The following is a 22,522-nucleotide window of genomic DNA, read 5'->3' on the forward strand; positions in this document are numbered from 1 at the left end:
TTGCATCGGTATTTGGTGCATGGGCATTATTCGTTATTTGTCTTTCGTTATTCTCCTGTTTAAAAAGTTTCAGTATCCAATTAAAGGGTAGAAACAATACTATGTGACTTTCACCATCAATCACATGCCACGAATAATCAATAGCAAAGAGGCCACCCATGAACAACAACTGCTCATCGTGGTATTTGGCTGATGGCTATTTATAGTGAATACATCTGCACAAATCTTGATTGGATCATGAATGATTTGTCAACAAAAAAGAAAAGTAAACTTAATTGAATAATTGATTGCCTATCAACAACTCAGCTAGCTCTATGACCCTACATTCATGGCTTGGAACATTAAGTGATGAGTTCACAAAACCTAACCATTGACTCTCCCAGAACTTCCCACTGCACATATAGTATCAGGGCACTTTGAGACTCACACAGCGGTGATGGTCGCTACAGTTTTGAGGCTTGCCGGGTTGCGGATCATTTTATCTAGGGTGTTGACTATCTCAGTGAAGCGAGGGCGGGTGTTGCGGTCTTTCTGCCAGCAGTCTAGCATGAGCTGGTGCAGCGCAGCTGGGCAGTCCATAGGAGGGGGAAGACGGTAATCTTGCTCAATTGCATTGATTACCTGCAGGGAGAAGGAGCATGAAACCAGCAGGTAAATAAAGGAACAAAGCTCATAAGAGTCATCCAAGTTCAAAAATCAAACCCAACCCATACCTCCATCAAAGCAACACCCACCCTGGAAAAAAATCAACCTTTCCATTGGCCAAAACATTCACACTAAAGGCAAGACTTCCCAAATTCACTGGGTCAGATTCACTGCTGGCATAAATGGCTGTATCTCCACTGACTTCAGTGATGCGCCAGAGGCTTTACAAGCGTGATGATCTGACCCAATACCAGAGCAAAGAGCTATGCGTTCTAACAGCCAGGTTTTCAGGGAAAGATGGCCTCTGCAGTACGTCAGTGAAGGGAACCTAGCAGAGTAATCACTTCACCACCACTGCCCTCTCCTCTCTCCGAGGCAGAATCCTTGCCACAAACTACGGTGTTCTACCCGTTAATGATGTGGATGTGGGAAAGCGGTGTGGAGCCAAGGCACTCAGAGGTTAATTTGAGCTCTGATGAGTCAAGGGTATTGTAGTCCCTCTCTGTGGAGAGCAGCCACTCTCATTATCTCTGCCGATCAAACTGGAATACAGTAGTTGAACTACCAAGTCTCTCTCCCTGGCTTACAAACCCTCTGAACATTTTCAAAGGCCTTCCGGCTTCCTGAAGTCCAATTATCAGCCTACTGGTTTTTCTTCCCAATTTCCTATTTTAAAACCTTTCATTTATCAGCCTTTTTCATCTTGAAAACCATCCACTGCTGCACAGGTTGAGAGGCTGGGGCTGGAGTAGCTGTGAGCTAACACTTCACAGTGAAAAGAAAAGGAGTACTTGTGGCACCTTAGAGACTAACCAATTTATTTGAGCATGAGCTTTCGTGAGCTACAGCTCACTTCATCGGATGCATGCTGTCACAGTGACAGCTTCTGCACTACTCTCTGCAGTGACTTCTGGAGAGGGACTGCTGCCAAATCTAAAGTGATATTTGTGGTGTGTGCATCCAGGTGAGCTCCCCATATACTCAGGACTAAGGGCCTGTTCATGGCCTCGTGTCACCAAAAGACCCAGAGAGGGATGGAGCCAGGTCTTTCTCTTCCCAAATATATAGGAGGGAATGGAAAAACAAGCCCCTCACCCCTGTTCTCTGGCTGCCATACAATGGGAGGGAGAAGAGTCTCTTATTCCCCATCGTCTGGCACCCCCAAATGGAAAGGCTGGGAGGTGTGGGGGGAGTAGAACAGTATCAAGCTGGGGGGCTCAGCACCAGGCAAGCCAAGTGCGTGCATGTGCCAAATGTGCCTCGGATCCAAATCCAGATGGTCTGAAATCCAAGCACTGAGGCCTGTGTCTGGTCCTGCTCCCAGGCAAGTAGTGCTCTGACACGCAGGGAAAGCTAAATTGGGGAGGGTTGGCTGGGGAGGGTTTTGGCAGCTGAGGCAGTGGCAGTGAAAATGTGGCCACTCGTTCCTCTCCATCTCCTTAACCACTCGCCTCCTCTGCCTGTCTCTTAACCCCATCCTCTTGCCCCATTCTTTTCCTCTCACATCGCCTTCCTCTTCTCTCTCTCTTTCACTCACCCTGTTCTGTCTCCCTACTTTCCCATCACCCCATTCTGCCTCCCTACACCCCCACTCTCTATCTCCTTCTCCTCCTTCACCCCTGAGCCGCTGTCCCGAGGGTGCCAGAATGGAGGGGCCATGGCCCCACCATTTTTTACAACTGTAAGGATGAACAGTGGGGAGAGGGGTCTTTGAGGGAAGAGGCTGTGCGAGGGCGGGGGCTCCGGGAGAAGAGGGAATGTGCGGGTGAGGCCTTGGGAGGAAGGAACGGCCCAGGGGTGGGGCCACGGTTCAGGGGCTGGTGCCCCGCCCCGTTAGGAAGCTTCCACTGCCCCTGTTCCATCCCCTCAACCCATATTTTCTCCCCATCACCCCCTTTCTCAGGCTTAACATACACTGTGTTGCAAGGAGACAGATACTGTTAAAACTCACTGTGGTGAGGAACGGACTGGGGCAGGCTGGTTGCTGGCTAGCAGCCATGATAACTGTGTTTGAGCTGCCTGCCCCAGCCCTGACTTCCTTATTTGCAATAATGAAATCCCATTGCAGGGCACTGACAGAGCACCCTCTGAGCTTCCCCTCTGCCCATTCTTTCTCTTTTCACAAAGCCTCCTGTACCCCCTGCTTTCCTTCTCACACAGCCTGTCGGGTTGGGGCACTGAGCACTGAGGCTGAAGAGGGGCAGCAGGCCAGTACTGGGAGGAATAGCCTGTTCTCTTCATGCCCCTTGTGTCTCTCCGGAATCTCAGTGGAAGCAGAAGTCTTTGATATCACAAGGGGTTGCTGCTGACCAGCTCAAATTTCAAAGGAGTTTAGACACACACTCCCCCATCTGTGTGAAACCCACCCCAGGAGACCCTGGAAACCAAGAGACTCCTAGTTTTTCATGATATACAGCTATCCTATTCCCATGGTGACTTCTGCTGGAACAGTCTTGGAGTGTAGTGGCTGTCAGGATTCCTACACCATTCTTTGCAGTGATTCCTGCTGGGAGAGGCTGGGCGGGGTGGGGAGTAGAATAGCATCACCTGGTTCTTCCCCGTGGAGACTGATCCACACACAGAGATAGTGCCCAGAACACTCACATCTTGGTTGGACATGTCCCAGTACGGCCTCTCTCCGAAGGACATCACTTCCCACATGACAATGCCGTAACTCCAGACATCACTGGCGGAGGTGAACTTGCGGTAGGCGATGGCCTCAGGGGCTGTCCACCTCACCGGGATCTTCCCACCCTGGAGAAGAAGGACAAGCAGTTCAACTGTTTTGCCTGGACTGTCTATCACTCCTTGGGACAAAATTACTTAGGAATTACCCAGACTTATTGCCAGCCTTTTCCCTCAGTTTACTAAGCAACTGTTCACATCTCTAGGTGCTGCACAATAATGAAATGTACAGAATAGAAGAGGAATCAAAATATCTCAACAAAACAAAACAACACAAACAAACAATTTGCCCAACCAGATGTATTGAGAATTAAAAATTCTGCATCCAAAACAGATCAACAAAAATCATAACCCCATGTCACTGCTATTGACCCTTTACCCCTGCCCATAAGTCAAAAACCCGAGACAACAGATGAGCTTTGTAACGTGTCCACATAGCTAACATATCCAGCCTCTGGTGGACCTGAGCAGGGAAAACATTCCAGAGTAGAAGGGCTTTTCACCTGCCACCAGCTCCCTCTCATATAGAGCAAGGAAAACCACAGCTTGGGAGCCTCCACTTGCTGCGGCTGTGGAAGTAGGGCAACAGGGAGAGAGGCAGTCTCTGAAATCACCCTGTCCCAAACCACTGAGGACATTATAGGTCAAACCCAACGCTCCTAAATGGGAGCCATGGCAAGCCTTGAAGCACTACTGTAATGCGCTCGCCGCACGACATCCTGCTCTGTAAGCATGCCACACCATTGAGCACCAACCTCAGCTTCCAAATGGACCCAAAATGGAGCCCTATTACATTACATTACCTTGAATCAGGAGCTCAAGGGCACTGCACATAGCATCTTACCTACTATCTAGTAGAGCTAGCATTGGGGTGGGAGACCACCTGGACCTAAGTTTAGATGATAAAAGCACAGATGGAGCACCTCCCCCTTTCCCTAATGCTGATGAATATACCCAGCTGAAGAGACCTTCAGCAGCAATGGTCCAGAAGCAACACCCAGCCGGGTCTCAGCTATGCAAAGCTGGGACCTCCTCCTTCATTAAATAATGGCTAGCTACCTATCTTGCATTCAGCAACACAAAACAGATTGCCATTTACTGACACCCTAAGTTTCACTACAAGGCAAAGCCCTGATCACGACGACATTAATCTACATGCCTGAACCCCAGCAACCAATTCCACCTCCTGGATCTGTCTATAGCCAGTGGTGAGCTGGAGCGGGTTCACACCGGTTCGCTGGAACCAGTTGTTAAATTTAGAAGCCCTTTTAGAACCGGTTGTTCCATGGGGGACAACCGGTTCTAAAAGGGCTTCTAAATTTAACAACTGGCCAAAAGTGGTGCCTTAGGCGCCGACTCCCTGGGTGCTCCGGGGCTGGAGCACCCAAGAGGAAAATTTGGTGGGTGCAGCGCACCCATCAGCAGCTCCCCGCCCCAGCTCACCTCCCCTCCGCCTCCTCCCCTGAACGCGCCGCCCCACTCTGCTTCTCTGCCCCTGCCCCCGGCTTCCCGCGAATCAGCTGTTCGTGCGGGAAGCCGGGGTGGGCTGAGAAGCAAGCAGCAGCTTCGCGCTCAGGCCCAGGATGGCGGAGCTGAGCTGGGGCGGGGGGGGGCACAAGGAGGGCCATTTGCGCAGCAGCAGGTAACCCAGGATACGCGCAGGGGAACTGCTCCCCGTCCCAGCTCATCTCTGCCACCCTGGGCCTGAGTGTGAAGCTGCTGCTTGCTTCTCAGCCCTCCCAGGCTTCCCACCGAATAACTGATTCGCGGGAAGCTGGGGGCGGGGGACGGAGAAGCAGAGCGGGGTGGCTCGTTCAGGGGAGGAGGCGGAGGCGGAGCGGAGGTGAGCTGGGGCCGGGCGCGGGGTGGGGAGCTGCCGGTGGGGTCTCTGCACCCACCAAATTTTCCCCGTGGGTGCTCCAGCCCCGGAGCACCCAGGGACTCGGCGCCTAAGGTGCCACTTTTGATGTGATCAGTGGGGGGAGCGGCCACTCCCCCTGCTCCCCCTAGCTACGCTACCCCGCCCCTAGGAGCCAGAGGGATCTGCCGGAGCTGCCCCAGGTAAGCACTGCTGGGACTCCCCACCTCACCCCCTGGCAGGTCCCTCTGGCTCTTAGGGGTGGGGTGGACACCCACTACGGTGGCCCACAAGACCCTCCTGCCCAGTTCTGGGGGCATTCAGGGGACAGGAGAGGGGGGAGAATGGGGCTGGGGTCCCAGGGGGGTATCAAGGAACACGGGGGGTTGGATGGGGCAGGAGTCCTGGGGGGTTGGGGTGGGCAACGACTCCCTCGTCGGGTGAGGAGGGAACCGGATGTTAAGATTTAGGCACCTCATCACTGTCTATAGCCCCCAGTAGATGGCAATGCTACTCCACTCCTTTGACCTCTCTGTCATTTTAAGGTGGCCCTCAAGGGGATGAAGATGCTGCAGCTGGGTGCCCAAATAAGGATCTGCAGGGGAAGCTGGCAAAAGATGGTCTGAAGGAAAATCTAATGCCCACCCAAAATACAATACCAAATCCCCCAACCACTTTTACAAGTGTTCTTCAGAAACACCCCCTTGCTACTGCTGCTACTGAGGACAAGTCAATGTGCCCAAAGGGGAGGGATAGGAGAGGGAGAGGAGAGAAGGTACTGGTCAATATTTATGGAGGAAACTATAAAAAAAAACAAAAAAAAACAATTGACATCAAGGGTATATAGATGAAAAGACATAAAGACCCGAAGAAGAGCTTTGTGTAGCTTGAAAGCTTTTCTCTCTCCCCAACAGAAGTTGATTCAATAAAAGATATTATCTCACCCACTTTTGTCTCTCTAATAAAACTATTTGTTAAATAGAAATGCAGGTGAATAAGGATGAAATAGGCCACTTATTTAGTAACATGTCAAAAGGATTCCTCTAATTTGTCCCTGCATTTTCCTTTTCCTTTAGCTGTATGAGTTACTTCTCTACTCTTTTATTATGGTTTTATAATCCAGGGGGGTCTAGTCTCACAATAACATTATCTTGAATTTATATAGTAGCTTTTTCATCCCAAAAGATGCCCATGTGCTATATGATACAGATAACCAGCTTAGATATCCTTATAAACAAGTATCACATCATCCACCCCTGAAATGCACTCGCCTCAGGAATAAACTGTCCCATAGCACGCAATAATGTCACATGTATTTTTGAAGGACAGGAGGGGAAGAATTAGATGCAGTGCAGTAGAAAGAATTTTGAGATCCGATGTGAGTGCGTGAGCTGGCATTTGGCTAGGATGGCAGGGTTATCACCCCAGAGATGACAAACAGCACCAAGAGATCGATCAGGACTTCCATTTTCTATCTGATCCAGAAGATGTCAATTTCAGCAGCATGCTGCCCTCATGCTACCGTGCTAGGCATTACTTTAGAAAAGACTCAGGACTTCATTCGTCTCTCATCATGGGTAGTTCCAGTGAAGTTGATTGAGTTATGTTGGTGTAAGTGAGATCAGAACCAAGCAATCAGAGTCAAGGACACATCTCAGGAGTTACTAATGGCACTCCCTTCCAACCTGCTTGTGAGAGGTCTCCCACACAAGTGCTGAGCCAGCCCTTGTAACTTAGCTCATGCCACCTGAGAGGATCACAACGCAGGGCAGTCTGGCTGCACGCCTCGTAGCTGAGATTCGAAACCATGTGTGTTGGGCCCTAGTAAATTCATGGTCCATTTTGGTAAATTTCACGGTTATTGGATTTTAAAAATCTTAAATTTCATGGTTTCAGATATTTAAATCTGAAATTTCATGGTACTGTAACTGTGGAGGTCCCGACCCAAAAGGGATTGGGAGGGTGGGTGGTATTGCCATTCTTACTTCTGAGCCACTGCTGGTTTCTTCAGCTTCACACTGGCATCAGTGAGTTTCTAACTTTCGGATAAACTGTTGTCACATCTGTAGGGTCCTACGAAATTCATGTGAAAAACGCGGCACAGACTGTGAAATCTGGTCTCCCCCGTGAAATCTGGCTATTTTAGGGGGTTGTGGTATTGCCACCCTTACTTCTGCACTGCCTTCAGAGCTCGGCAGCTGGAGAGCGGTGGCTGCTGGCCAGGAGCCCAGCTCTGAAGGCAGCACCACCAGCAGCAGCAGCGCGGAAGCGAGGGTGGCATGGTATGGCATTGCCACCATTACTTCTGTGGGTCTGACCTGGCCCCGGTAGTGGCCCATGCAGGAGAAGAGGAAGGTCTGTCCTTCCGCAGCCTGGCCAGGACTAGCAGCTGGAGCCCAGTGCACGGTAGGAGCCCCTGGCTGGGGCGCCCCCTACCCTGCCCCTCCCCAGAGCTTGGGTGCAAAGAGGCCTGGGGCTTCCTGTGAGACGGTGACGACCGCGCTCTCCCCAACCACACTGCCCTGGGCAGTCACCCACATCACCCACTCGTAAGGCCAGCCCATCGCCCCCCCCAAAACAAGGGACAAAACCCCCATGTCCTGCCACCCTCACTTCTGCACTGCTGCTGGTAGTGACTCTGCCTTCAGAGCTGGGTGCACAGCCAGCAGCCACTGCTATCTGGACACGCAGCTCTGAAGGCAGCGCAGAAGTAAGTGTGGCAATACCACAACCCCCTAAAATAGCCAGATTTCATGGGGGAGACCAGATTTCACAAGCCGTGCTGAGTTTTTCACGTGAATTTGTGACATATGTGACAACAACCGTTTATCTGAAAGATAGAAACTCACCTAAGCCAGTGTGAATCCGGAGAAACTGCAGTAAAATCAATTGAATTACTCCAAGTTTGCACTGGTACAACTGAAGTCAAACTCTGGCCCTCCTCCACTCACAAGCAACAGGTAGGAATGGAGCACCTGCCACACTTATTCCCTTCCCACTCTGGTGAGGATAAAGCCATGAAGGGGATGTGCCCTATGCCAGCTTTAGGGTGGGGAAATGTATGTTAATCGAGTGCTATCGTATATGGCAAATGCACCTAAATGATGGGAGCACAGATCGCTCTCGCCTTTAGCATTGCTGGCGTTTTCGTTGACTAACTCCTTCAGTGAAAGGGTTAAACTCATCCGGCAAACCTGCCCTAGGAATACAATGCTAGACGCTTCCATGAATGCTAATGAATGTGCACACAGGTGTTTTAAAGGATTCCGCATTTCCCACAGAGAATCTGTAGGTGCTCTAGTCTCCCAAAGCCGGAAAGCAGACGTCAAAGGCTGGCAGCAACAGCTGCCTCCTTGCTCCTCCTTGCATGTAAAGTAGAAACCTCAGCCTTCAGAGTTCTACCCTGAGTGACACTTCTACACCCTGGGCTGCTTTGCATCACGAAGCACGTACGCTTCCCTGTCTTCAGGCCCCTTCCCCGGGGACAGTGGCAGGGGAGGGGTGAGGGATGAGAGCAGATGCCCTTGGTGCAGAGATGACAGCTTGCCATGAATAGCACTTGAACCAGCTGAGGATTAGCAGGTATTTTCTTCACTCAGATTTAAATTAAAAACACAAGGTTGAGGCAATGCTGGTTTCATTTAGTTGACGTTCACTCCACATATTGAAATACGTCTCTCTGAGCTGCTGTGGCAAGGAAAGGGAAGGGAAGGGAATCATTCCTGCTGCTGGGATGCTCAACAGAGATCTAGTCCCAACCAGCAGCTGCGGATACAGGAACTTGCTTGTGAAATCAGCATCATTTCCACGGCAAAGCACTTTGGTGTCACAACCAGGACATTGTGAGTCAAACTCTTCGTTGGTGTAAATCCACACAGCTCCCTCGCCTTCAGTGGGACTGTGGCAATTTATGCCAGCCGAAAATTTGGCCCTCCGACTTCATCTGGGGTATTGTAAAAGAACAGAAGGATTCTCAAAGAAACAAAAGATCCTGGTTTTATATAAATGATCATTAGCCACAAAGAACAAGGGAAAGAAAGCCAGAGGGTTGTGGGGTTTGATGCACCACGACCTTCCATCGTATGTCATCATTTACCCCAGTGCAAAGTGGGTATCAAATCCAGATGGTAGCACTGTACTCCCACTTTGCACAGGCATAATAAACACATCAATCGCAAGGCATTGGAGACTCAGACCCACACTTCTTCATGTTCAGCTACCCCACAGACTGCTCTGAGTCGTTCTAGTGACATTTCCAAATTCAGTCACCTGTGGACTAAGAAGCAATAGAAATTTCAGTCTGAAGGGCAATTTTTTTCCAAAAAGTTATTGGCTCCTGAGAGAAAGCTCTCATAATGACAGTGAATCCTACTGCAATTAGAGCATCATTACTGCAACTGTGATTTATAGAGAACACATTTTCCCTATATATGGGATTTACCATATAGACCTTCAGGTCTCTTTGCAAAAGGTACAGAATGCTGTAGACCAGGGTCTCTTTCCCCTTCAATGTACATCTGAATAACTCCCATTAAATGTAATGAGTCTATTACACTCAACCACTAAGGGGAAGCTACACCCAAATCCTATCAGCCCTAGTCCCTGAAAATCATTTCAACTACTGCAATAAAATGACCAGGAGAGGTCAAAGCTGCTTCCAGGGAAGGATCCCTCCTTTTTCCTGCTGCTGATTTGAACCCATGAGGTTGTGTTAAAAATCCTGTGGGAAAGGTCCTAAACCATCCTGTTTAGAATAGCTCATTTTCATGTGGAGGGAGGTTTAGAACACTGATTCTTATTAACACATGAAAACAGAATCTCTGTTTCTTAAGCGTTCATCTGCCTTTGGTTATTTCCCAGCAAACACCACAGTGCAAGATTCTCATCTGGTTTAAAGAGTCCCAGCGCCATAATTCTGTTTGTGACATCATCTCTTGTTACCTTGGCAAGGATTACGATGTCACATTCAGAGGGTTATGACTTCAGTGGGGAATAAGCAGCAGGAGCATATGAACGGTTGGAGAACAACAATCACATTTCCATGTAAATGACTCCAGTAATAGTTAAAATAATAGGGGAGGAAGGGAAAATGCAGAATATGTCTGGTATTTACTCTGGGCTGAATCATTTCAGAAATTGTTTAGCACGAATGTTTTCCATAGCCTTCCATGAAGTGTCAGGTGCTCTTTAAAGATGGATGGCAAAAATACTAGTTAAATAACTACAAACTGAGCAAGTGACTGCCAGCTTGTTTTTCCTGCCTTTTCCCCAGAGCCTCAAATCTGCTGTGGGAGGCAGTGATGTAATTGCAGACAGAGCATCATTTCCCGGTTGCTGGGAAGGCCTAGTATGGCATAAATTAAATATAAACACAGTCGAGAGAATCCATTTTATCTTGAAAGGTGGGAAAGGCTACTTCAAGCCTTTCCCCAGCAGCTAGTGCCACGCATGTTATCTCAAATGACATTGTTTGACTTAAAATGCCACAATCTGTGCTCCTTATTAGACTGCATTGCCATTTAAGTCAAAAGCAGCAGGATCAGACCCTGGCCCAGACACAAAGCCTGTGTGAATTGGCTTAGTTCCATTGACATCAATGGACCACATCCCCAGCTACCTCGGTTTCCTACGTTTGGTGACTCTCCGTATTTATTTACTTCTATTTGATCACATCCAAAAGGTGCTCATCTCACAAGTGCATTCTGCCACAAATTACATTACACACTATAATTCAGATTCCGTGCAATGGGACAACCCTCCGGCCCAGAATAACAACAATCCCTCTACCCAGCTGGCATTTCCTCATAGCTCATAAAGACTTGATCTGTGCCCTATGCAAAGACAGGGGCGGTCTCTGCAGCATGGCCAGAAAGTTAACAAATCTGGGCTCTGATGCACCCAGGGGAGAAGTGGATTTCAGAGTCAAGAGATCTTCACAGAGGCCTTCACAGAGATCACCACATCCTCAGCTCCCTCCTGCAGCTACGTGAGAGAGGTGGGCTCTCTGAGAGCCACCCCCCAAACCAGTTAGGGCTTCAAAGGTCAAAACCATCCCTCTGAATTCCACCTGCAGCTCCCTAAGGAGGTTCCATTCAAAGGTTAGTTCCATGCTGGAGCTGGGGAACACCACGGCACATTGAACAGTCTGAACAGAGGACCTGACAAGAAGACGAAGGAGAAATTGGTCGGTTCAGAGTGCCGTTGTCACAGGTCAAGCCTGCATACATATTTTGTTACTGATTTGAAGCCTTCTATGGTTTGGACCAAACCCGTAAGTTCACTGCTCAGGCAAACTCCTACTGAGGTTGCTTTAATTCTTTACTTTAAAAAATCTTTACATTTTACATTGTACAAAAACAATGAGGAGTCTGGTAGCACCTTAAAGACTAACAGATTTATTTGGGCATAAGCTTTCATGGCTAAAAAACCCACTTCTTCAGATGCATGGAGTGAAAATTACATATTACTCCCTTCTCTTCATGTGTCAGTATATTTATGCTTGTATCTGTAATTTTCACTCCATGCATCTGAAGAAGTGGGGTTTTTTACCCATGGAAACTTATGCCCAAATAAATCCGTTAGTCTTTAAGGTGCTACCAGACTCCTCGTTGTTTTTGTGGAACAGACTAACACGGCTACCCCTCTGATATTTTACATTCTACTTCTTGAGCAACATAGACGTGACCAGCTTTGTTGCTGATCTTCAATCCTCAACCCCTTTATTACTGCTGCCAGTAAAAACTGTGTTCACCTTATTTTCACTCTCCAAGGCATGAGCGGGTCACATTATTACTTCTGTGGTTTATAAAGGGTTAATAAATTATTAATCCGTCCAATAGGTTGCTCGTGACCATGTTTTATAACTAGCTGTAACACCAGCTGATGAACTTATAACCATCTATAATATATATGACTCATGTCTGTAGTATATTATGACATCTATTCATCATTTATTAACCCTTTACAGGGTATTTATAAACTGAGCCTTAGCATAACGTGTGATTTATTTACTTCATTCACTCCAAATATCACAATCACCCAAATATCTTCTTATTCCCCCCCGCCACTGCATTTCTGATAGCATCCGATGGTATCCAGAGGCCAAGTTCCTGATGGCAGAATGATTCCAAAAGAATGCTCTAGACTTCTAGAGGGGACCAGGGTTCTGTTATCTTCCTTGCTGCAGGCACCAAGAGGAGAGTGCCAACCTACCGCAGGTGAACCAGGAGACAATGTGGGAGAATTTGGATTACCTATGAATGAGTTAATTAAGCAAGAGAACAGTGACTGGGGAATAGTGGAGCTTGGATTAGATTTGTCTCTTTAATTAATGCCCAGAACAATTTCCAGCAGAGAAAGATAGCTCAGGATTAGAGTGATACTGTAGCTGTACTTAAAACACCTCCTATATGCAATCAGTCTTCCTTCTGCTTCCCCTCCTGCACCCCTTACCAGATCCCCACTGTTCCCCCCCTCCCCCCCTCATTTAATGGAAGAGAGAGAAATTCTCATTTGAAAACTAGCCAAGAGCCCAGAAAAACTTAAGAGAGGGAGGGGACAAGAGAGAAAAAACAATGAGAGGGAACAGGAAAGGGAGGGGGAGAAAAAGAAAGAAAGGATTATGAAGAAAGGAGCGAGAGAGAGAGAAGGCAGGGAGAGGTACAAAGAGAAAGAAAACAGTTGTTGTCCTTTCAAAGCATGAGAGAAACAAATCACAGGATGCTTTAATGTCACTTGAAGGGAAAGTGGTGAGAAAGGGCCAGATTTACAAGTGTATTTGGGTGCCTAAAGATGCCGATGAGCACCAAAAGCACCTACACACTTTGGAAAATGCCACTGAGTTCCTATCTTCATCTTTAGGCACCTAAATATCTTTGCAAATGCCGCGCAAAGAAGCTATTGCCGATGAATACTGGAATCTACAATCCCATCATTCCATCAGACTGAGCTCCACTGTTGTTCTGCAATGGGTCTACATCCCCAAACGCCACAGCTGAATTGTGGCTGGGATTTACAAAGGCCAGCGCAAGCAATAGAAAAAAAGTCCCCAAGGATCTCCCACCTACTCACCTGGCTGCCCCTATTTACTCCCCTCTTTCGGTGGGACCTGGGCATCTCACCGGCCTTTGTAACCCTTCCCACAGGGCCCAGCTGTAATGAACTGCCCCCTGAAGTGGGAAAGGCCCCAGGAAGCAATGCAATTTTGTGGAAGCAAAGTGAGATCGGGAAAGGGGACTGTGCATCAAGGCAGAAGGTACATACCAAGGAGCTGGTATAGGTTGGGTCAGAGGTATCATCTTGCAGGTAGCGCGAGAGACCGAAGTCAGACACTTTGCACACCAAGTTACTATTGACCAGGATGTTTCTGGCGGCGAGGTCCCGGTGCACGTAGTTCATCTCCGCAAGGTACTTCATTCCCGCAGCAATTCCCCTGAGCATCCCCACCAGCTGGATGACTGTGAACTGCCCGTCATTTTGCTGCGGTCATAAAGAGCAGGTGCCATAATCAGAATGATCCAGCTATTGCTGGGGTAATAGATAACCCCGTTAGCCAAACAAACCTGTGACTCTGGGTCAGTCAGTTCTCCTATGTAGTGAGATTGTAAGCTGCTTGGGGCAGGGACTGTCACTAGTGCATGTACAGCACCTAGCACAATGGGACCTGAACATGGCTGAGGCCTCCAGACATTACTGTAGTATGAACAACAACCACCGAGCTCCCATTTAGCACATTTTCAGCCTGGGAGTCCAGTTTCTGTTGTGTTTGGTGTCAGGATGATCAGGTGGTTGTTGTTGTTTGGTGTGGGTTTTTTAACTAATTTAGGAAAAAGTCATCTCTAAAAATCAGTGTCTATTTCCATTTCTGGATTTACTCTCTTAAAATTTAAAAACTCTTCTGGGCATCTTTTTATTTTTCAGGCCATTTGTTTTCTCTCTTTTCAATTCTTGCCTCCCCCCACCCGCACCAAAAAAGTGTTAGATTCTGGGCTACCCACAGTATGGAACAAGAGAAAGCAGATCAGGCTTCCCTAGGCCTTCCCACGGATACTGGGGGTGGGGTGGGGGGAGGGAAAGACCATTCGCATTCAGGACTTTCCATAGAGAACATAAGGGTCAACGTTCCTAGGAGACGGACATCAGAGTCTGTTGTGTGGAAAATGTGGCCATCTTATTGGAGGGCACCTCCTCCCTGTCTGTTTTTGGGGTGTCTATGAGTACGATGCCAACAGCAGGGAGCAATCTGTCAGTTCTGAAAAGCACAGGGACTGCAATTGTTCCTGGCACATGCATGGGGGTGCAGGGCTCCCCACAACAGTCTCTCCCTCTCGACTCCTTGTGCATACACACAAGGGTCAGTCTGACTCTGGGGCCCTCAAGTATTTTGCTACTTTGGGCTGGCCCCCATGGAGGGACATTGATGACCTACTTTGCTATCTTTCCAAGCAGCTGATGCACCAATTAGCAATGCTATTTTTACATCAAGACTGAAATTAGACATATAAATTACCTGCTTCTGAGCGTTGGAAAGAAGGTGGCATTAACAGGATTTGGATCCTCGGTTCCCATTAATCATTCCTCCAATTGTCTTTGAAAATCTCAGCCTAAGTGTTTACCCCTCTCTTCTCCTCCCCTTCCCTCTTCATCCATCTTTCTTTTCTGTCCCTCCTTCCCTCAATTCTTTTGCCTACCTCTCTTTCTCCTGCACCCTCCTTCCCCTACCTCCCAATCTCTTGAGAGGTGTGCACCGGAGCTCTGGGTCAGATTGCCTTTGAGCTGCCTCTTGACCCCTAGGACACACCACCTAAGATGCCAGTACAAAGAACGACGGTTGGTTTCCCTGCTGCGTGAGGATTAATACTGTTGCTGCTGCAGCTGCTTCCTCCAGATGATCTCAGATCCCGTAATGAGATGAACACTGTCCACAAAGGAGCAGTGTTTGGAGTCACACAGTGGACCTCTTGTCACTGATGCTCCACGATGCTTCAAGCTGATGCTAAAAATACTCAAAGCTGGCTTCAAATGTGAAGTGAGAAAATAAAAGGGCACTTCTTTAATTCTGGCCATGGTCCCACCTTCCCTCCAGTTCTAGAACACTTCAAATAGCTGCCCATGCCTCAGTGATTCAGAAGTTTTCAGTTTTGATCTAGCATTCCCATCCTTGCAAGGCCTCTCCTGCTTCCTATACTTGTTTCCCTTCACCTCACCTAGCTGGCATGATGATCAGGTGACCAGGCAATAGCAGAGCACTTTTATTTGGGGTGGTTCCTGGTGGGAGTGGAGTCCCCAGTCCTCAGAACGCTTTAGTGCAGTTATGGTTTATCTTTTAATTCAAAAACTGGCCTTTCCCCTCATGGATTTCTTTATTTCCCCTTTTGTAGTAGTGGGCACAGCAACCCTTTCCTCTTGCTGAGGCCTCTGGGGGAGATTTTCATCCGTGCCCAAGAGATTTAGGAGCACAAACCTCACTGAAAGACAACAGGATTTGTGCTCTGAAATCTCTTAGGCTCGTTTGAGAATCTTGCCCTCTCTCAATATTGCTTCTTAGGTTAGTTATTAGGGTTCCCCCTGGAGGCCATGTCGTCCATGAGCCTAGCTGCTAGAGGTTTGACCTCAATGGATCTTCTACAACACAGCATGACTCAATTCCAATGAACATGACTCCATTCCAATGTTATAGCAGAAGAGTAGCCAATGAGGCCATCATGCTTCCTTACCCTCAGAAAGGAGTCCAGAGCTCCATTCTCCATAAACTCTGTGATGATCATGACTGGCCGGCTTTTGGTCACCACTCCTTCCAGCCGAATGATATTTGGGTGGTCAAATTGTCCCATGATGCTGGCCTCACTCAGGAAATCCCTACGCTGCTTCTCAGAGTAGCCAGCCTTTAATGTCTTAATGGCCACATAGATTTCCCTCTTGCTGGGCAGTTTCAGACGTCCTTTATACACTTCTCCAAACTCCCCTGCAATTGCAAGAATATCAGTTGCAACCACTTCTCCTTCTCAACAGAGCATGGTAAAGAACAGCAGTGCCACATAGCTGTCATGGCTCAAATATGGGGGGAGGGATAGCTCAGTGGTTTGAGCATTGGCCTGCTAACCCCAGGGTTGTGAGCTCAGTCCTTGAGGGGGCCATTTAGGGATCTGGGGCAAAAATTGGGGATTGGCCCTGTTTTGAGCAGGGGGTTGGACTAGATGACCTCCTGAGGTCCCTTCTAACCCTGATATTCTATGTGCACACTTAAATAGTGTCCTCTTAACACTATTTGTCTTCCCCCCTTAAAGGGGCAATGTCAAAAGCATCCATTCCTCTGCTATTAAGAATATTCCTGAGCCTACAAACTGCTCTACCTGGATACAACCCTGTGCCGCCATGTAACTCTTCCAATGTTAATGGAGCTTTTTGCAGGTGCCACAGTTCATCTGTGCAAAAGAGCTTGCAGGTTCAGGGCCTAAGATATCAGTAAAACAAAAAGATTTTCCTAAATCTAAAATGTTATAATTTACACTGTTTCCTTTTTGCATTTCACTCCTCTTGGAATGTGAAAGTAAGTGGGTCAGTTTCACTTTTGTTTTGAGTCAAGTTTAACTTCCTGTCTACATGGATGTTAGTGGGACAATGTTAGGGGTCTCAGCTCTACAGGGGAAAGTTTGCATCCAAAATAACAGAGTTTATTTGAAATAGATCAATATCTATGTTATCATTAGGGTTGATGGAAAAGTTTTTGTCAACATTATTTTTTGTCAGAAAATTGGATTTTCACATTTGTTGTTTCCTTGGAAAGTGTCTGCTGTCTTTGACAATTTCTGATTTTGCATCAGAAATCAAAAAAACCTGTAGAACAGAAATTTTTCAGCTGTTGAAAACTGAAGCCTTTTCAGTTTGGGTTTCTTTGAATGATGAGCCAAAATTTTCCATGCAAAAATCTCCAGTTTGCCAAACAGCTCAAGTTATGATTTATAACCTCTTGATCCCGTCCTGCCTTTTCTTTTTAACAATATATAAATTTTAGGCCTCAAACTAATTGACAGTATCCCTTAAAGTTCTCCATTCCCCAGATGTAAAACTACTTAGCTTGAATTTATTATAGAGCAAATAATGGGCAGCCTAAATTATACATCTCTTGTGCAGAAGCTAATGACACCTACAGATCACTAGAATGGTTCATGTTTAAGTCAGATTTGCAGCTGCTTTGCATTGACAGAGCAGCATAAAGCAGTGAGATTAATCTAACCCCAAATTTGAAACAATCAATTGGTTCTTTGAATCTTCCTCACAACTTCTCACTTTCTCTATTTTTTTTCTAATGGCATAATACAGTAATTTAACAATAATACTACAAATGCCACAGGTGATATAGATATATATATATATGTCCAATTTTCTCTTATTTCCTGAAAGTTAAACCAAGAAGTCAAAGGACCGCCAAGGTCAATGAATTAATAAGTTAACCAAACCCTCCCAAACGTCGGAAGAGTATGCAGAACTCAGGGTGTAGGCAGACGTGTGAATCTTTTTTTATTTTAACTGAATGAGTTAGCTGGTCCGCTCTGAGCTATGAGCGGATGTAACACAAAAGGGAGGAAGAGAAAGGAAGGTGCAGGAGCTGTGGAGAGGATGGGAGGGAGGGTGGAGAAGACAGCTAATAGTGAAACGAGACACACCTGCTCCAATGACTTCTTCAATCTTCACGAAAGAGACGTCAATCTCCTTGGCAAACTCGCGGACAGCCTCGTTGGGGTCCTCATAAGTGAAGGGGTCAATGTAGATCTTCATCCCTGGAGAGCCTTGTCATGAGAGAGACAGGAGGGACAGCAACAGGGAGAAAAAACCAGTTGGTATTTAGAGAAAGGGCTTTGGAAGCATCTTACATTTCTCTGATACCTTCTCACTTCTCTGCAAGTCAATTACAATGCTATTTTTCTTAGCTCTGCTACTCCACTCTCTCTCTATCTCATTCGCCATTCTTCCAGCCCCAATCCCACTCATCTGCTCTTATTGTTCTGTCCTCCATTATCTTCCCTCTTGCTCCGCTCCTGGTAGGTGGAAGGTATTACTTATAAGCTGACAGACTGAGACCAGTCCACACAGAGCACACGGGAACCTGGAGCGTGGCCATTATTTATTTATCAAAGTCATACCAAATGCATTAGCAGCAGAGCCAATGTAGAATTGCAGGTTGAGATCAATATTTATCAATCGGACACCTTTTAGAGGGGAAGCCGCCGCTGAGGCCATACCAGGCAGCTGTGACACAGCACACAGATTGAAGGAGGAAGAGATTAGAAAAAGGAGAAAAATAGCAAGGTGGAAAAGGAAGGACTAAAGGAAGAAAGGTTAGAAAGGGAAAAAAACAAAATTTCTTTTAAACTTTCAGAGGAAAAAATAAAAATACTAAAAAGAAAGAAAATTTACAAGGATAAAATCAGAAAGAGAAATACATAAAGAGATACAAAATAAAGCATGAACATATAAAGAGACAAACAGATATGCATAAGGAAAATATTACAGTGTTTTTCACTCTCGCTATGTGTGTTAGACCACTTTCCCTTACCCTGGGTCTGTCTGATCTATTTAGATTGTAAACTCTTCAGGGCAGAGAGAGTTTGCTGCTCTGTGTCTGTACAGACCCTAACACAATAGGCCCCATTCTTGGCTGGTTCCTAGTGTGATAAGAATGATATTAATAATAATAGTATCATCCTAACACTAAAAATACATTCCTATAGTGAAGGAGATAGACTAGGTCCTGATCTTCTAAGAAAGGAACACTCCTTTTGCCAACTCCAAGAGCTCAACAATCATGATTCAGGCCTCAAAAAGTCATGAGATTGGCTTAAAAATCACGTGATTTTTAAAAAGTGGAGCTCTTGTTACTTGCATTTTAGTTTTTGAAGCGTTAGGTTGCACTTGGGTCATGTTTTGAAGTTTTTCTTCACAACCACAAAGGCTAGACATTTCCTTTGTTTTTAAGGGAAACGGAGATTCTCACCAAATAGCACGACTTCAGGAGCTGGGGCCTGTAAGATGAACATCAAATACCGGGAGACTTGCACTAAAATCAGGAGAGTTGGCAGCACTGCCAGCACCGGGGTTTTCTGAGAGCTGCAGCTATCATTCTAGAAGGTAAAGTCATGCCAAGAGGGTTTTCATTTGGTCCAGACAACCTAAAGCCACAGCTTCTTGAGTTAAACCCATAGCTTAAGTGATTTTCACCAAGAGCTCTCCTGCTTATATAGCACATTCAGCTCCCAGCAATGAAGTTACAAAACTACGATTAGCTGGTTTTATGGTAAGGAACGTGGCAATTTTATGATGCTTCCTGCATAATTTGAGAAATATTTATTTACCCAAAAAGGTCTTTGAAAGTTTTGTTGCTGCTACTAAATTGACAGAGTGTAGCAATTATAATCAAAAGCCTGAATGGCCTGATAAAAGATGAGTTATGAGCCTCCATAACTGACAGTCAGGCACTATTTTTGCCTACTAAAAAGCATTCCAAGGGGATGTTCCTCAAGTCAGGGCTGCCCAGGCTCAGCCAGATGACTGTGGAATTTCTGTGGCACTGTAGGCAGATGTGGAATCTGCCTTCGGGCATCAAATCAGATTCAGATCTTGTTACTGTACTCGTTAAAATTAAAACCAAAACCCTCACGCCCAGGGATGCAAACACCGTTAATGGTGGCTGCTCAAGTGGCATTTCCTCTCATCTGGTGGAAAAAATGAGTCCAGCAAATGCTATTAAAATATTATAATAAAACGGTGCTTTTCAGAATGAAAGCCTACACAGCTGGATAAGGGAAGCAGGTAGCATCACCTGCCACACAGGTAATAGACATTATTTGCAGCTACTCTCCTCTAAGTCCACACACTCATGTGGGGCATGTTACGGTTAAACCTACATGGTATGCCCCACACCAATAAAACTACCTGGCAACACCATTCTGGAATTCTTCTTGCCCTGAGCTCCTGGGGTGGGAGGGCATCAACTAGGGAAATACTATACAATTACAGAGAGACTGTGGCCCAGTGGACAGGACCTCAGGAGAGATGGGTTCTGTTCCTGGATCTGCCACTGACCTGCTTTGTGCCTTTCGACAAGTCACTTCATAGAATCATAGAAAATCAGGGTTGGAAGGGACCCCAGAAGGTCATCTAGTCCAACCCCCTGCTCGAAGCAGGACCAATTCCCAGTTAAATCATCCCAGCCAGGGCTTTGTCAAGCCTGACCTTAAATACCTCTAAGGAAGGAGATTCTACCACCTCCCTAGGTAACGCATTCCAGTGTTTCACCACCCTCTTAGTGAAAAAGTTTTTCCTAATATCCAATCTAAACCTCCCCCACTGCAACTTGAGACCATTACTCCTCGTTCTGTCATCTGCTACCATTGAGAACAGTCTAGAGCCATCCTCTTTGGAACCCCCTTTCAGGTAGTTGAAAGCAGCTATCAAATCCCCCCTCATTCTTCTCTTCTGCAGGCTAAACAATCCCAGCTCCCTCAGCCTCTCCTCATAACTCATGTGTTCCAGTCCCCTAATCATTTTTGTTGCCCTTCGCTGGACTCTCTCCAATTTATCCACATCCTTCTTGAAGTGTGGGGCCCAAAACTGGACACAGTACTCCAGATGAGGCCTCACCAATGTCGAATAGAGGGGAACGATCACGTCCCTCGATCTGCTCGCTATGCCCCTACTTATACATCCCAAAATGCCATTGGCCTTCTTGGCAACAAGGGCACACTGCTGACTCATATCCAGCTTCTCGTCCACTGTCACCCCTAGGTCCTTTTCCGCAGAACTGCTGCCTAGCCATTCGGCCCCTAGTCTGTAGCTGTGCATTGGGTTCTTCTGTCCTAAGTGCAGGACCCTGCACTTATCCTTATTGAACCTCATCAGATTTCTTTTGGCCCAATCCTCCAATTTGTCTAGGTCCTTCTGTATCCTATCCCTCCCCTCCAGCGTATCTACCACTCCTCCCAGTTTAATATCATCCGCAAATTTGCTGAGAGTGCAATCCACACCATCCTCCAGATCATTTATGAAGATATAAAGATCCCGAGTCTGTGGTTCTTTTTCCCCTCCCATCTTTGTCAGTGGTGTCTACTTAGACTGTAAGCTAACTGGGGCAGAGACTGTCTCCTATGATGTGTCTGCACAGTGCCTAACACAACTCAGCCTTGATTCCAATCGAGGCCTCTGCCTATGGAAATATCACTAGGAACATAGAGAGGTAAAAGTTCACTGACCCATACTCTGGTGGCATATTTTCTTGATTTTTCTCTCCCTTGTTCCTTCTCTCTCTGTTCACCTCTTTTAATTCAGTCCATGCCCATCTTCTCCTTTCCATTCTCCTCTCTGTCCCATTTCCAGTCCATTCTTTTTTCTCTCTGCCTTTCATTCTTTGAAATTATCACACTTTTCTCCCCAGCTCTACAGTTTCTCTTCCCAGGCCCTGTTTGCCAATTGAATACATCCACTCCTGCTGCTAAGAGCTTTGCGCATGACGGAGTTGGTAATCCCGGCTAGCTAGCACTAGAATAACTGGGTGCTTATAACTGTTTCCCAGGAATAACGACACATCCACTGGAAAAAACAATACTGTCCCCTTTCGTTCCAACCAGCAACAGCCAGGTCTCCTTTCATTTCCTTTCTTCTTTATTGTCCCTCTCCTGTTCCCACCGCTGTCCCTCTCTTCACTCCCCAGCCCCGTTCTCCTGCGGAGCGCCTTCCATTTGTTAGGTTTCAGAGGAACAGCCGTGTTAGTCTGTATTCGCAAAAAGAAAAGGAGTACTTGTGGCACCTTAGAGACTAACCAATTTATTTGAGCATGAGCTTTCGTGAGCTACAGCTCACTTCATCAGATGTTTACCGTGGAAACTGCAGCAGACTTTATATACACACAGAAATCATGAAACAATACCTCCTCCCACCCCACTGTCCTGCTGGTAATAGCTTATCTAAAGTGATCAACAGGTGGGCCATTTCCAGCACAAATCCAGGTTTTCTCACCCTCCACCCCCCCACACAAATTCACTCTCCTGCTGGTGCTAGCCCATCCAAAGTGACAACTCTTTACATAATCAAGTCGGGCTATTTCCTGCATAGATCAAGGTTTTCTCACATCCCCCCCACCCCCATACACACACAAACTCACTCTCCTGCTGGTAATAGCTCATCTAAACTGACCATTCTCCAGGTTTAAATCCAAGTTAAACCAGAACATCTGGGGGGGGGGGGGGGTAGGAAAAAACAAGAGGAAACAGGCTACCTTGCATAATGACTTAGCCACTCCCAGTCTCTATTTAAGCCTAAATTAATAGTATCCAATTTGCA

The 22,522-nt window shown here is 46.8% G+C and overlaps 1 protein-coding gene across 10 annotated transcripts in view; it reads right to left on the reverse strand.

The window, feature by feature from the left end:
- The window catches only part of EPHB1 (EPH receptor B1), a 342,330-nt gene that overhangs the window by 31,211 nt on the left and 288,597 nt on the right, over window positions 1-22,522 (reverse strand). For 9 of the 10 annotated variants that reach the window (XR_012160842.1, XR_012160837.1, XR_012160843.1 and 6 more), the window contains exons 10-14: window positions 17,854-17,976; window positions 15,904-16,151; window positions 13,451-13,666; window positions 3,250-3,399; window positions 428-621 (exon numbers count right to left, since the gene is read on the reverse strand). Coding sequence is in view for 3 of the 10 variants with exons in the window: in XM_073360347.2 (XP_073216448.1) it covers window positions 428-621; window positions 3,250-3,399; window positions 13,451-13,666; window positions 15,904-16,151; window positions 17,854-17,976 (931 nt within the window). In the remaining 7 variants the exon portion in view is untranslated. Of the gene's footprint in view, window positions 1-427; window positions 622-3,249; window positions 3,400-13,450; window positions 13,667-15,903; window positions 16,152-17,853; window positions 17,977-22,522 lie in introns of those variants that run through there. The other variant, XM_073360348.1, reaches the window with a different exon arrangement.

Source organism: Lepidochelys kempii, chromosome 9 (assembly GCF_965140285.1).
Source record: "Lepidochelys kempii isolate rLepKem1 chromosome 9, rLepKem1.hap1, whole genome shotgun sequence".
Taxonomy (NCBI): Eukaryota; Metazoa; Chordata; order Testudines; family Cheloniidae; genus Lepidochelys; species Lepidochelys kempii.